At 50.2% G+C, this 14,065-nt stretch overlaps 2 protein-coding genes and 1 long non-coding RNA gene across 7 annotated transcripts; 1 reads left to right on the forward strand and 2 right to left on the reverse strand.

Moving 5' to 3' along the window:
- Positions 1-5: 5 nt before the first annotated feature.
- LOC135974210 (uncharacterized) lies at positions 6-1,728 on the reverse strand. Of its 2 annotated transcripts, none has more exons than XR_010591427.1 (3): positions 1,598-1,728; positions 245-349; positions 6-53 (listed from the first exon to the last, which is right to left on the reverse strand). It is a non-coding gene; the product is annotated as an uncharacterized LOC135974210 (long non-coding RNA). The 2 variants fall into 2 exon arrangements; XR_010591428.1 differs by having other exon boundaries at positions 23-53; positions 229-349.
- Positions 397-4,974, reverse strand: LOC135974198 (uncharacterized). Its single transcript, XM_065561244.1, has 2 exons — positions 1,294-4,974; positions 397-1,231 (listed from the first exon to the last, which is right to left on the reverse strand). Exons 1-2 carry the CDS (start codon positions 1,575-1,577, stop codon positions 553-555), a joined length of 963 nt encoding a protein of 320 aa, XP_065417316.1. The 5' UTR covers positions 1,578-4,974; the 3' UTR covers positions 397-552.
- Positions 1,713-13,827, forward strand: LOC101943458 (uncharacterized). Of its 4 annotated transcripts, none has more exons than XM_065561207.1 (5): positions 1,713-1,851; positions 4,073-4,163; positions 5,245-5,376; positions 8,205-10,305; positions 10,937-13,827. In XM_065561207.1, the coding sequence occupies exons 4-5, from the start codon at positions 8,367-8,369 to the stop codon at positions 11,803-11,805; spliced, it is 2,808 nt and encodes a 935-aa protein (XP_065417279.1). In that variant the 5' UTR covers positions 1,713-1,851; positions 4,073-4,163; positions 5,245-5,376; positions 8,205-8,366; the 3' UTR covers positions 11,806-13,827. The 4 variants fall into 4 exon arrangements, with proteins under 4 accessions (XP_065417279.1, XP_005313440.2, XP_005313443.2 ...); XM_005313383.4 differs by having other exon boundaries at positions 8,331-10,305; positions 10,934-13,827; XM_005313386.5 differs by having other exon boundaries at positions 8,331-10,305.
- The last annotated feature ends 238 nt before the right edge of the window (positions 13,828-14,065 follow it).

Below are 14,065 nucleotides of genomic sequence, written 5' to 3' on the forward strand. Positions count from 1 at the left end.
TTCCCTGGGAGGATGGGACGATCTCCAGCGAAACGTGGACCTGATTCTGCAGCCTGACAGGGAGAGAAGGGAAATTGGAGGTTTCAGAAGGGGCTTATGTCCATTTAAACCCTCCATGTATCTCAGATTCTTCCCCTGCAGACAGCTGTTCTAGACTCTGCTGGCCTGGGGAAACGCTGAGTTAAGATTTATGAAAAAGCATCTACATTTCGGCTCCTAAATCCGTACCCAGTTCTCTCAGTACCTGGCCTGATCTTCACAAGTGCTGAGCCTGCCACAGGGGGTCCAGGGCTGAGAGCCCGGCTTGGATTCTCAGGGTAAAATGTATCCCCAAAAGGCACTAACGCTGCTGAAAAAGAAAAAAAGCGTTTTTAATTAGAAACATATTATCTCCCCCCGTCCCACCCCGCAGCTGTTTTCTCTGGCCCCTCTCCAAAGCAGACTGTTTGTATGTAGGGTGACCAGATGTCCCGATTTTATAGGGACAGTCCCGATTTGGGGGGCTTTTTCTTATATAGGCTCCTATTACCCTCCACCCCCTGTCCCGATTTTTCACACTTGCTGTCTGGTCACCCTAGTTTGTATGTGCCTCCAACTCGCCAAACCTCCATCCCAAGCCAGACTCGGCCCCAGGGATGAGCACGGGGTGCCCAGGCCGGGGACGCGGCTGGTACCCGGGGGGTGAGAAGCGATTCCGCGGCTCCCGTTACACCCGCGGCGCTGACGGAGCAGCACCAAAGAGCCGCAATGGGGGACCCCCGACCCCGTCCCCAGGGCAGCGCGTCCCCCCCCGAACCCCTCCCCGGGGCAGCGCGTCCCGTCCCCCGACCCCGTCCCCAGGGCAGCGCGTCCGTCCCCCCCCCGGAACCAGTCCCGGGACAGCGCGTTCCCCCCCCCGACCCCTCCCCGGGGCAGCGCGTCCCCCCCCCCCCGAACCAGTCCTGGGACAGCGCGTCCCCCGCCCCCGTCCCCGGGGCAGCGCGTCCCCCCCCCCCCTGAACCAATCCCGGGGCAGCGCGTCCCCCCCCCCGGAACCAGTCCCGGGGCAGCGCGTCCCCCCCCCGACCCCGTCCCGGGGCAGCGCGTCGTCCCCCCCAACCCGTCCCCGGGGCAGCGCGTCGCCCCCCCCGACCCCCTCCCCGGGCCAGCGCCCCCCCCGACCCCCTCCCCGGGGCAGTGCGTTCCCCCCCCCCCGAACCCGTCCCGGGGCAGCGCGTCCCCCCCCCGAACCCTCCCCGGGGCAGCGCGTTCCCTCCCCCCCCCCGGGGCAGCGCGTTCCCCCCCCCCCCGAACCCTCCCCGGGGCAGCGCGTTCCCCCCCCCCCCCCCCGAACCCTCCCCGAACCCTCCCCGGGGCAGCGCGTTCCCCCCCCCCCCCGAACCCTCCCCGGGGCAGCGCGTTCCCCCCCCCCCCGAACCCTCCCCGGGGCAGCGCGTCCCCCCCCCCCCGACCCCGTCCCGGGGCAGCGCGTTCCCTCCCCCCCCCGAACCCTCCCCGCGGCAGCGCGTCCCCCCCCCCAAACCCTCCCCGGGGCAGCGCGTCCCCCCCCCCCTGTCCCGGGGGCAGCGCCCCCCCATCGCTCCCGCCCCTCCCTCACCCCGGCTCCGGGTCGGGCAGCGCCCGGGGCTGGGTCCCCCCGGCCGGGCACAGGGGGGCCGGGCCGGGAGCAGCAGCGGGGTCTGTGTCCCATGGAAACGGGTCCCGCGGCAGGAAGTGATTCGGATTCACTGCCGCGTTCAGCCCCGGCCCCGCCCGGGTCCCCGCCACCCCCCCGCGGCTGCTGCGTCCCAGGCCGGTCCCCGGCGGGACCCCGAGCCGGGCAGAGCCCCGGAGCCCCAGCGCGGAGCGAAGGTGAGACTCGCTCCCCCCCCCCCGCGTGGAGAAACCTGCCGGGGGGGGGCTATGGGGCCCGGGGGGGTTATGGGGCCGGGGGCGGCCCCGCCGCAGTCTCTGGTCACGCTGCCCCATGGCAGGGCCCTAACCCGTGTTCAGGGCCGGGCTCGCTGCAGCGGGGGGCGAGCCTGGGGTCGGAGCCCCAGAGCCCCACGGAGATGTAGGCTCCTGTGGGGGTGACCAGATGGCGAGTGTGAACATTCGGGACTGGGGGTGTGTTGTGTTGTGTGGTGTGTGTTGTGTGTGTGGGGGGGGGTAATCGGCACCTATATTAGAACAAGCCCTGAATGTCGGGACTGTCCCTATACAATCGGACCCCCTAGTTTCCATGAGTTCAGTGGACGATGAAGTGGTTTTGCGGACCTGGCAGGGAGGGTGGATGGTTCAGTTTTTCAAAGGCGCCCAAGTCCTATTTTTAAAAATGCGATGGGGCCCCGCTCGGCTCTTGGAAAGAGATCCCTAAAAACCCGCTCCGTGGGAATCTCAACCGCAAACCCTTTCTTGGCCTTCGGGGCCTGGGCCACTTTAGGGAGGACGAGGCAGCGTTTAGCCCGGTGGTCAGAGCGCTCACCTGGGATATAAAGGAGCCCTCCGTCACCTCCCTTCGCCACCTAATGTATCCTTATTGGAAGCATTACAGTGAAAGGAATAAATATAGCGTTTATGCCATTTCCTCATTTTTAGAGAAAAAATATATGGTTTCTGTACATTTAGTGCCATTCTAAATGAAGTCCAGCAAACAGGTGTTCATAGTCATAATGACAGAAGAATAAAGGGCTAACATGCATTCTTAGAGAAAATGAATTTTAAGGCAGTCTGTGCGTTTCTAAAGTCATTAATTCATTTACAGAATCGTAGGGCAGGTAAAACTCTGCATTGGCACAGCTGCACTGATGCAGCACTTTAATGTAAAGACGTTCTACACTGAAGGGAGAGTGCTTTCCCATCGGCGTAATGAATCCACCTCCGGGAGAGGAGACGGGAGACCCTCCCACTGGCATAGCATTGGCTACTCTAGGGGTTAGGTTGATATAACAATGTCGTTCGGGGTATGGATTGATGTAAGTCTGTATTATAGCCCAGACCTTAGGAACAGCAGAATAAAGAAGTATTAATACAGATATAGAAGTATTACAGAAAAATAATTTTAATGTGGTTAATACAAGGAGGAATCCTGGGGCACCTTAGAGATAACAAATTTATTTGGGCATAAGCTTTCGTGGGCTAAAACCCACTTCAGCAGATGCATGAAGTCTGTGGTTAATGCCATTCTAAATAAAGTTGATTAAACAATTTCACAAAGGTCACCAAATATGAGTGATAGACAGAGAAACTATAATCATAGACCTCATTACACATTACAGAAGGACAGCCACCTTTCAGAGAGAATCGGGAAAGTTTTAAAACAGCAAGAAAGGGGGGAAGGCAGAAAGAAGAGAAAATATGGCATAAAATCATAGAAGTGTAGAACTGGAAGGGACCTCAAGAGGTCATCTAGCCCAGTCCCTGCACTCATGACAGGACCATGTAATAACCAGGGTTGTCCCTAGGGAGGTGCGGGGCCCGGGACAACCCCCACACTCCACCCTAGGCCTCACCCCGCGGGTGTTGTGATCTGGTGCACGGGGTCACAACATCGCTCACATTTGGAGTGTGTGCTGAAAGTTGTGCTTTCTGCAACAAAGTCACAACCTGTGATTTTCTTACCATCTTATCTATTACTTATTGAATATCCACTCCGATTCTGAGTACTGATCTAAACTCCCCTGTAGTTGCCTCTTTTCTCCCTAGTTATTGAATAAGGACATAAAATCCCCTCACATTTTTCTCCAGTAATCGACTATTAATATCAAATCTCCTCAGATTTTGCCATTTTCCATCTCATCCTCAAAGTTTGATTTAAAAAAAACAAACCTCCTCACACCTTGCCCCCTTTCCCGCTATTTTTAAAATGTTTATATAACTTTTTCTCAGATCCCCCTCCCCCCATACATACACCTTTTGAACTGCAGGAATTTGTCTATATTTGGAAGGAAATGTGACTGACGAAGACATACTGCTGAGTGTGTTTTTAGGATTTTACTGCTTTAAAACAGGCTGAGGTTTAAAATCACGGAACATGCTTCGTGAGAAATATCCCGCAGATTCATCAGGTCTCGCTTGTTCTCTTTCCCCATAGCAGGATTTCCCGGTTGGAGTGGGGTGAAGATCCAGGGGTTCTGGAACTCCGGGCCGCTGAGGAAGGGAAGCTGCTGAGAGGTGCTGCACGGGTGAGGAATCAAATAACTTGACCCAGTAAAGTAAAGCAAGCGAAGCTGTAACTCCCACCAGTGCCTTCTAAATAGGTTGCCAGGTGTCCGGTTTTCGACAAGAACACCCAGTCGAGAAGGGACCCTGGTGGCTGACAGCACTGCTGACTGGGCTGTTAAAAGTCCCATTGGCGAGGTGCAGCAGGGCTGGCAGGCTCCCTGCCCAGCTCCGTGCGGCTCCCGGGAAACGGCCGGCATGTCCAGCTCCCAGGCAGAGGGGTGGCCAGGGGGGTTCCACATGCTGCCCCGGCCTGCAGGCGCAGCTCCCATTGGCCAAGCCTTGAGCTGCGGTGCATGCCCCGGTGGCGACCCTGCACTCTGTCTCCCCATTGCCGGCACCCAGGAGCTCGAGGTATCCCCATCTTGGAGCGCTGCAAGGGTCTCTGGGAATGGGGCTGCTGGAGGGGAGGCGGATGAGACAGCCCCTCTCAGGGCCCTGTGGCCAGCAGGGACTCCTGCACATACTCCCCCGTAGGGCCCCACATCCTGCCGGCGCTGCGTGCCTCAGCTTCCTCCCAGCTCACCAGTGGGGCCCTTCTGGCCTCAGACCCCTGGCTCCTGCTGATCCCGGGCCCTGGTGTAGTGGCCTGGCCCTGCCTGGGGCTGGGGCCTATAGCAGTGCTACGGGCTGCCCCTTGCTACCCCCACTGTGTTTGCTAGCCTCGGCGGGCCAGGGAGCAAGCTAGAGGTTGGGGATGAGAATTGAGCAAGTGCCAAACCTGTTTTTTAAAGCTGCAAAACTTCCCAAACAAACTAGAGTGCACAGGCAATGAATGAAGGTCCTGTAGCTGCTGGAATGAAAAGCAAGTTCTGTAAGGGCCCTGTTTGCTCTAGCCACCACAGTATCTGATATTCCTAACTGAGATTTCCCTTAGTGTTCAGGGCATATAATTAAAAAACATGTCCAAACTTTAAATCCAATCAAGGATTTGGAAATGTCCCACCATTGCTGAAATTGCCACATGTATTTACGAGTGATATTACAAAGTAAAAATCACAGTGAGATTATAAAAGTCCACTAATTTAACATGTATGTGCTTAGATACTACTGTGATGGGTGACACAGACAAAGAAACGTAGCTACAGAGTCGAGAAGTCCAGCTCAAAGAACAGAACGATTCAGGCTGAATCCTTCAGGATTTGTGTTTCTGCTTCTAAATTTGAGACAGCAAATGTAAGTAAAATTAATGTTCAAAAAGTTGTTTTTAGTACCGAAAGAGACGTTAATGTACAATCATACATGATTAAGAAAATATACATGATCTTTAATAACAACTAGGATTTATATGTTTAATTTCTAAAATTCTTTTTGAGGACTCTTGGTAAAGGGAAAGTTCTTCTATAAGGAAAACCTTGCCCACACAAGATCTAACAATGTCTAACTCCAAACCCAGGAGCTAAATATGAACCCTTGTCGGGGCGGGGGTGGCTGCAGGCAGAGGGGTACTTGATAGCCGGGCGGCAGAGCAGAGGAGAGGCTAACAATGGATGAGTGAGTAACATGGCCTTGTGGCACAGCTAATTAGCTTGTCTGTGAGTTCAGTCTTGTGAGCTGTTTACAGCTGGGAACTGATTCCAACCAATTCAGATGTGTTCTGTAGGGGCCCCCCAATGGCTGTGAGAAATAAGCTGGAGGGATTTGGGTTCACCAGCTGTTTTTATGCCCCTGAGGTTGACCTACTGAACCCTTCTCCTTTTTTGAGAATGTTTTTTTCCCTGGGATGGAATTTCTTCCAAGAGCCCCTGTTGTCAGTTTGCTTGGGGCTATATTGTAAAGTTACTGTCATGGACAGGTCGGGGGCTGCGAATGTTTGTTTACTGCCCGTGACCTGTCCATGATTTTTACTAAAAATACCCATGACTAAAATGCAGCCTTATCTATTAGTGTGGAGAACAGTCTCCCAACAGTGAAGGGCTGGGAGACTAGGAGGCTCAGAGAACTGATAACAGGAGCCAGACCCTTTCCTCTCCAGATCAAGGGTGTGAATCCGGCTGTAGGCCAGTAATTAGTCCCATTCGGTTCAGAAGAATATTCAGGTGAACAAGCGCTTGCAGCATCATGCCCTAGGTTCAGTCCCACGTGGGTTCTTGTTACAACTGGCACTCCTGGCACAGAGACAGAAGTGGGAATCAAGAGCATCAAGATACCTCATGGCTGGGAGGCTCCACTGCACAGTTGAGGCACATTGGTGAGGGCAACACAGAGAAGTTTGCACTGCCATTGCTCCCCCGTCTGTGTCTAGATCCATCTTTTGGCTAATATGTAGACTGTAAGATCTTTGGGGCAGGGACTGTATATATATATATATGGAGATATACCTATCTCATAGAACTGGAAGGGACCCTGAAAGGTCATCGAGTCCAGCCCCCTGCCTTCACTAGCAGGACCAAGTACTGATTTTACCCCAGTTCCCTAAATGGCCCCCTCAAGGATTGAACTCACAACCCTAAGTTTAGCAGGCCAATGCTCCTCCCCCCATCTGTATGTTACAGATGTGTACACTGCTTAGCACAATTGTCTGGTGAAAGTGCTACTGTAATACAAATAAGGAATGTTTACAACGTTACTTCAATGTGTGAGCATTTAAGGTGGAACCATGTAGCACTTTTTATAAAAGGTATAACCTAGAAGATATATCACTGGATTTAATCTAATTCTCTGTACAGCTAGGTTTTTTTGCACTGGAATGGTGAGACTTGTGGCTGGTCCCCAAGTAATAAGAATGTAATTCATCCAGTATTTCAGATCCTTTTGTTTTTTCCAATTAAATTACTCGGTGGTAAAAAGCAGTGAGTAGCAGCTTTGTAAAAACTGAGTTATGGAAAAGATGACCTGCATCAGTGGCTAATCTTGCATCTTGATTAGTCTGAGCCCTAAAGCACCTACGCAGTATTTTGCACTAAGGTGGGTGTTTAATAGTAATGATAATTAGCTAGCAGAATGCAGTTCGATGTTACTGAAATCTACCTAGGGCCTTTTATAACCAATTCTACATGTAATGTGCTATTGTTTCCCTTTATCGGTATGTATATAAAACCTTTAAAACATGGCTTTTGGGGAGGGTGGGGGTTAGTTATTACATGCATTTTCTCCAGTTAGCTTGTGTCCTCTTTTGTACAACATTTAGCAATAACCACTATTCTAGTAGAAGGTCCAAATCCTATAAATTAAGGGTCACCCTCACTCCAGATTGTGCAAGTAAACCACCATTTTTGGTATGGTCACAAATCTCAAGGTCACTTGGCACCCATAAAAAGTAGCACCCCATCACAACTGCCCATCACCAATATGGGGATAAGGTGACAATGTAAGTGTCAGGGCAGGATGGTGACCATTGAAAATCCCCATCTTACAAATATATGGCAGATTAATATTTTTTAAACTATGCCCTGCTCTCTTCTGGGTGGGTTTTTTAATTGTCTTAAAGGTTCAAACAAAATTCTGAATATATTCTCTTAATACAGTTGAGTTAATATATTAACATGTTAGTGCCTTGTTTTGTTAATCTTGAGAGTAGCTGGTATCCAAGGTAAATTATATTGTTATCTGATGCTTTCACATCATTTTGTCATGGCTTAATAAAACTGTACTAAGCATGAAAAACGGTGACGCTGTAAGCATGCCGTTTGCGGTTTGTTGTGCAGCTGCAGCACTTTGTGCTGTTCCCAGGGTGGTGCTAATTGAACTGATGCAAATCTAGAGAGGTCTTTACAGAACTGGATGTTACACACGCTAGTCAAAACACCCGTGTTAACTCCAGCTCCACTGAAAACAGAAAAATAGCTTATGACAAATTATAGAAGCTAATATAATACAATGGAATAGAAAAAGTCCAGTTTTAAGGGGACCTGTGCCGTCAGAAGTATTGACCAGACACCATAAGTCCAGTTCTCATAATTTTCTATTGTTCTCTAGTGTGCTGTAAAAAATAAAACCTGAAATTAGCGTACTATATCTGTCAAAACAATATATTTGATTGAATCTTTGAATAACTTTTTCAGTGCACAGTCAGAAGCAGTAGGGACCAACTAGCCTTTAAAGAGTTAAGGACCTAGTCAGCTGGCATCAACGGTCAGCAACACAGTTAGCGTTGGGCCATCCACAGTTAACACTGTTTTATCTATCAGCTAAACTGTGCTGCAGTAACACTAGTGCGAGGTGAAATGGCGGAACCCGAAAAGAAAAAGATTCGAAGGCTGTGCTCTTTTAAAGACGAGTGGTTGCAACTCCCAGAGTACCGGAATTGGCTTACAAAGGCAAGCGAAGAGTCGGGATACTGTTCTATTTGTCATGTTCAATTCAAGGTTCACTTTGATTCTGTAAAAGCTATCCAGCATCATGCAGAGACAGCGGGTCACAAAATCAAAGTACGAGGACAAGTCCAGTCCAGTCCAATCGATAAATTCTTCGTAAAGATTGATACCTCCGAAGAACAACAGGTGTGCACGGCTGAATTGCTCTTAACATACCATGGAGTTACACACCACCACAGCTACCATTCTCAAGACTGTGGAAATAAACTCTACCCCTCCATTTTCACTGATTCCAAGTTAGCTTCCAAAATTCACTGTGGAAGGAGTAAAACGGAGGCTTTGATTGAGACCGTATTAGCACCCCATTCATTAAAACTGGCCATGCAAGACATTGGATCCTCATCATTCTCAATAGTGACAGATGCTTCTAATAAAGGGAACACAAAATTATTCCCAGTTGCCCTCCGCTACTTTAATAAAGATAAGGGAAGTTGCACATGTATCATAGACTTTTTCGAGGATGCAGATGAAACGTCAGAGGCAATCGCAAACAACTTAAGAAGATGTCTTCAAAATGCCGGTCTGATACATAATAAAATTGTGGCATACGGCGCAGACAACGCATCTGTCAATTTTGGAAAACACAAGTCTGTTTTGGTGCACCTAAAACAAATGTTGGATTTACCAAACCTTGTGCCAGGGCATTGCAGCACTCACATAGTGCACAATACAGCAAAACATGGCTTGAAAATGCTCTCTTACGATGTAGAGAATTTGGTCATCAAGGTTTTCAGTGAATTCTCGTCCAGTGCAAAGAATATTAGTGAACTTAAAGAGTTCTTTGACTTCCTGGAGACAGAATATTCGGAAATCTTACGCCATGTACCTACGCGTTTTGTGACCCTTTTCACTGCCGTCGACAGGTTACTGAAGCATTGGCCTGCCCTCAAATCTTACTTTGTGAACAAAGGAGAGGAAAAAGTGAGCTGCGCAATATGGGCCTTTCTTTCCGAGCAAGAGGACGCAGTATCCGATGATGACATTATTACGCTTCCCGAGCTGTACATCTACTTTGTGCACAACATTCTGAGCCAATTTAACAACACCATAAAGGTTCTTGAAAGTGATTTCATTCAGGTAACTGAACTGTATGGCATATTCAACAGGCTGAGAAGAGAGATTCAGAATCGGCAAGAGCAAGGCTTCTATGGGTACAAGGTGACACAGTTCTTGAAGAAACTGCCGCCTAATGAGCAGAATAAATTTGTTGGCGATGCCCAACGGGCTTACACACGCATGCTACAGTACCTGGAAAAGTGGTTTGATTTCAGCGAAAACTCTTTCTATGTGTTGTGTGCACCACTCAATCTGGACGGACCTCTTGAGCTAGACAAACTGTGTGCTTTGACTACAAACTGGGACATTCAAGTAGACGGAGATGAACTCTTTACAGAAATGTGCTCATTGAATGATGCGCTACCAACCCTAAAGAGTTTGACAAATGATGCTGAATCGACATTGTCCCCGCAGCAACAAGAGCGCCACCATCGAATCAATGTCTCTGAGGTATGGGTAGAATTCTTTAAGCGCTGGGAGGCCCCGAACTTACTTAAAATTGTCCAGCATGTGCTTGCTGTACCACCCACCAACGCATTTGTGGAACGTATTTTCAGTGTTATGAAGAACTTGAGGACTAACGAAAGGAATCAGCTCCAGGTGGACATGCTGAAAGCTCAGTTATTCGTGCACTTCAACTATAAAATGACATGTGCCGAGTTTGCTGGATTTTTGAAGACAAAAGCAGCGAAGGAGCTTGTGGTGGCAGCAAGAAAAGAACAGAAGTATAAATGTAAGTCGTTTCAATTGCCACGCTCATTAAACCTGGTTTTGTTTTCTTTTGTTTGTATCTTCTTTACACTGCAGAAGAAGTTAAAAAGTTTAATTGACAGTAGTGTTTAAAATCTCTCCCTGGTGAGGCGAAGGGTATTTGAGTCACACGTTCCATCTCCCACATTCAAATCCTTGCAGTCTTCTCCTGGTGCCTGCTCGGGCCTTGCAGCGAAAATGAGCGAGTGAGCGAAGGTGGGAGAGAGCGATTGATGGAGGGAAGGGGGATGGAGTGAGCAGGGGTGAGGCCTCTGGACAGGGGGCGGGGCAAGGGTGTTCGGTTTTCTGCAATTAGAAAGTTGGCAATCCTACTTCTAAAGTCCCCCAGGGTCTGCTTCATCTTAGCCAGGTCAGAGTTGTTCCTAGAACGCTAGACACTTGGCAGTTGCTCCCTCTCTCCTGCCCTCACTACCTCTGATTGTTCAGATGGGATGTGGTGTCCAGATTCGTCCCCTTCTCTCGCTCCCTTGGGAAAGGGTTTGGGGAGGATTCTGAGTTTTCAGTTTCTCCAGTGCTATTTGGGCTTGTTTCTCTCCTTTCCCTCTCCGGCGCAGGGAATGACTCATGTCTGGATTCTCTCTCTGTCCCAGCAGGTGAGGAGATGATGAGTGAGAACGTGGAAGAGACTCCTCAGCAGGAAGATCCCGAGCAAGTTGAAACTCAAGGGCCTTTATTGGGTAGATCTGAAGCGACTGTGTCCTGGAGTCCAGAGCCTGGAAAAGCTGGTGGGTCTCAGCACAGGCCAGAGAGACAGCAGGGAAACCAGGCCGGGAAGAACGCGGGTAAATCCACTCAATGTGAAGGTGGTTCGAAGAATCTTAGCGAAAACATGATGCACCAGAGATCCTCCAAAGGGGAGGGGAAAAACACATGCACCGAGTGTGGGAAAAGCTTCAGTCGGAGTTTATACCTTATCATACACCGCAGAACCCACACAGGAGAAAGACCTCATAAATGTCTTCAGTGTGGGAAAAACTTTATTGGCATCCCAACCCTGAAAAAACATCAGAAAATCCACACGAGAGAAAAATCCTATAAGTGCCCCGACTGCGGGAAAACCTTTGGTGAGAGATCACACCTTATTGGCCACCAGAGAGTCCACAGAGAAGCAAAAACCTTCATATGCTCTCAGTGTGGGGAAACCTTCTGTAACTGGTCATCCTTTCTTAGACATGAGAGAATCCACACCGGAGAGAGAGCTAAACCTTATAGCTGCCCCGAGTGTGGGGAGAACTTCCGTGATAGGACTGGTCTTGTGAGGCATCAGACAACTCACACAGGAGAGAAACCCTATAACTGCCTGAAGTGTGGAGAAAGCTTCAGTCGGCGCTCAAACCTTACCAGGCACCAGAAAGTTCACACTGGGGAGAGACCCTATAAGTGCCTCAAGTGTGGGAAAAGCTTCAGTCAGAAATCAACCCGCAGTAGACATCTGAGAACCCACTGGGGAGAAAGCGAATAAATGCCCCGACTAGGACGGGCTGAAGTGAGTTAGACTGGAGCAGTTGAGACTAGCTTCCTTTTGAACTGCCAGCTTTCTGTGTGCTCTAAAATCCACACGTGGACCTGGATTGTCTTGAAAATTGCTGTGCTTCATCTGGGCCGGAGGCAGAGCTAGTGGTGGGAGGTTGTGGCCGTTTGGTCTAGGGGTTCCTCAGATACAGCCCCCCAGTAAGAAGCTGCTTTTACCAGTCAGATTGCTCTGAAACCCTGTGCAAACTTAACTCCCATGAAAAGCAGGAAATAGAACATTAGAGTACATGCTACCCCCACAACATAACCTTAACTCTGCCCTCTTTGAGTGAAGTCCCAACGTACCTGTAACACACATTTGCTCTCTACCTTTGCAGATGCTACAGAACACTTCAGGAATAGAGCACTGGTGAGCAGTGTAGGACAAATTCAAACACCTTCTGTTGCTAAGGGAAGACTCTGGGTTAGGTCAGGCATAGTGAGCCGCTCTCACTTACACTCAAAAACCGAGCCTGCCCCACACAACCCACCCCAGAACGGCAAAATGTTCCCATGGCTTCGCCCATGCCCTGAGGATTCCTTGGGAGACGTGGCTTTCACTGACCCCGCAGTGAGCCCCAGAGTCAGATGGCTGACAGACTCCATGGCTACAGTCCCTTGTGCATTTCTACTGGCAGAGCCTGCAGAACTCAGCACTGCAATGAAGCATTACTGACCCTTTTAAAGGACACCTGCCCCTCTCCTGCTATCACAGGGACAGCTCTGCCAGCCCGCTCCGGCGAATCTCGTCCCCATTCAGTACAGCTACGCCTCACACGGCCAAGGTAGTCAAGTGCATGCAGATGAATTCTAGGATTCAAATCTGCGGAATACAGCACAAGCAATGGTCCATCTTCTTAGTCCTTCGTGTCTGCTTATTATGGCAACACCGTTACTGAACCGTTCTCAGTGGCTGTTGCCAGCTCCAAGAGGGCAGAGTTAAGGTTGCGTGGTGGGAATGACATTTACCTTCATTTCTTGGGTTTTAGAGGTGTAGGTTTAGCCACTCTCCGCACTGGGGAAGGGAACAAGGTCGTGCTGGGCAGTCTTAGCTCTGCATTAACTAAGGTTTGGGACAGTTAATATATTTGCTGATTCCACAAATGTCGTCATCATTTGACTTTTCAGAGTCTGGTTTCCCATCTCTGGAGTTAGGAGACAGCAGCCAGCTCCAGTCTTCTCCGCCCTCCTCTGGCTCTGCCTGGGTTAGCAAAGGAAAAGCCCCGATCAGCCCGTCCACCCACCTGGCTGCTGGGATTCCCTGCCCCAGCTGGAATCTTCTCCCTCATCTTACCTGGTCCCCCAGCCAGTGTCCTATGGACTGGGTATCCGAGGAACCTTTTGTACCCTTTATTCACACAGACCTCCAGGGACCTGGGGCGATCCAGTGTTTAGGGACTGGGAGAGACGGGTGATGGGCAGGGAAGAGCCTGTGTTTGAGCACAGGGGGATGGGAACCCCGGGACTGAGTGTGGGAATCAGTGAGCGATGGTGAGAGCGCTGAGACTGGAGAACTTGTTGCACTAGCAGAGCACAGCTCGTCCTTACAAGGAGGAGCAGCAGCCGCAGCCAGCGCCCAGAGAAGCTAAGACAGCATTTGCCCAGCTGCAGCTGGCTCACCGTCACAGTCCGACGGGATCTGGCAGCCCCTGGCGCTGCCAGCGGCTTGGAGAGAGACGGGCGTTCAGCTCAGGGAGCTCTGCCAGAGCCCTAGCGCGCTCTCTCGTGGCTGTAACATTTGGTTAAGACGCCAACAGAGTGCAGTGAACTCAAAGGGAAATTAACGAATGGCCGGGTTCTGCCTCGCGAAGAAATGTCAAGAGCAGTGAGGGGCCGTTCTAAAGTAATTCTCTGCAATTGGGGCTGGCAACAGGGTGTCCTCTGTGTGTGTGTGAAGGATCTGGATTATATAAATGGATGAGGAGGTAATTTGGACATTTAAATAAAACACTGATTCTTGCCTGCATATTTATACCTGCCTCTGGAAATTTCCATTACATGCGTCTGACGAAGTGGGTATTCACCCATGAAAGTTTATGCTCCAATACGTCTGTTAGTCTATAAGGTGCCACAGGACTCTTTGCTGCTTTAAATAAAACACAGTTGCTGTCCCCTTTCTTTTCAGTCCCTCACTATAGAAAACAATCCCCAGCGACAGTTAATTTCTGTCCCTTGGAATCAGCCGGATGAAACCTCTTAGGATGCCTATA

Source organism: Chrysemys picta, chromosome 11 (assembly GCF_011386835.1).
Source record: "Chrysemys picta bellii isolate R12L10 chromosome 11, ASM1138683v2, whole genome shotgun sequence".
Classification (NCBI taxonomy): Eukaryota; Metazoa; Chordata; order Testudines; family Emydidae; genus Chrysemys; species Chrysemys picta.

Excerpts from the sequence above, each read along its gene's own strand:
- LOC135974198 (XM_065561244.1), bottom strand. The coding sequence starts at position 1,577 with ATGGGGGGGCGCTGCCCCCGGGACAGGGGGGGGGGGACGCGCTGCCCC. Across the intron at positions 1,232-1,293 it reads AACGCGCTGCCCCGGGGAGG|GGTTCGGGGGGGGGACGCGC; the intron begins GTTCGGGGGGGG and ends TGCCCCGGGGAG.
- LOC101943458 (XM_005313383.4), top strand. The coding sequence starts at position 8,367 with ATGGCGGAACCCGAAAAGAAAAAGATTCGAAGGCTGTGCTCTTTTAAA. Across the intron at positions 10,306-10,933 it reads AAAAGAACAGAAGTATAAAT|CAGGTGAGGAGATGATGAGT; the intron begins GTAAGTCGTTTC and ends TCTCTGTCCCAG.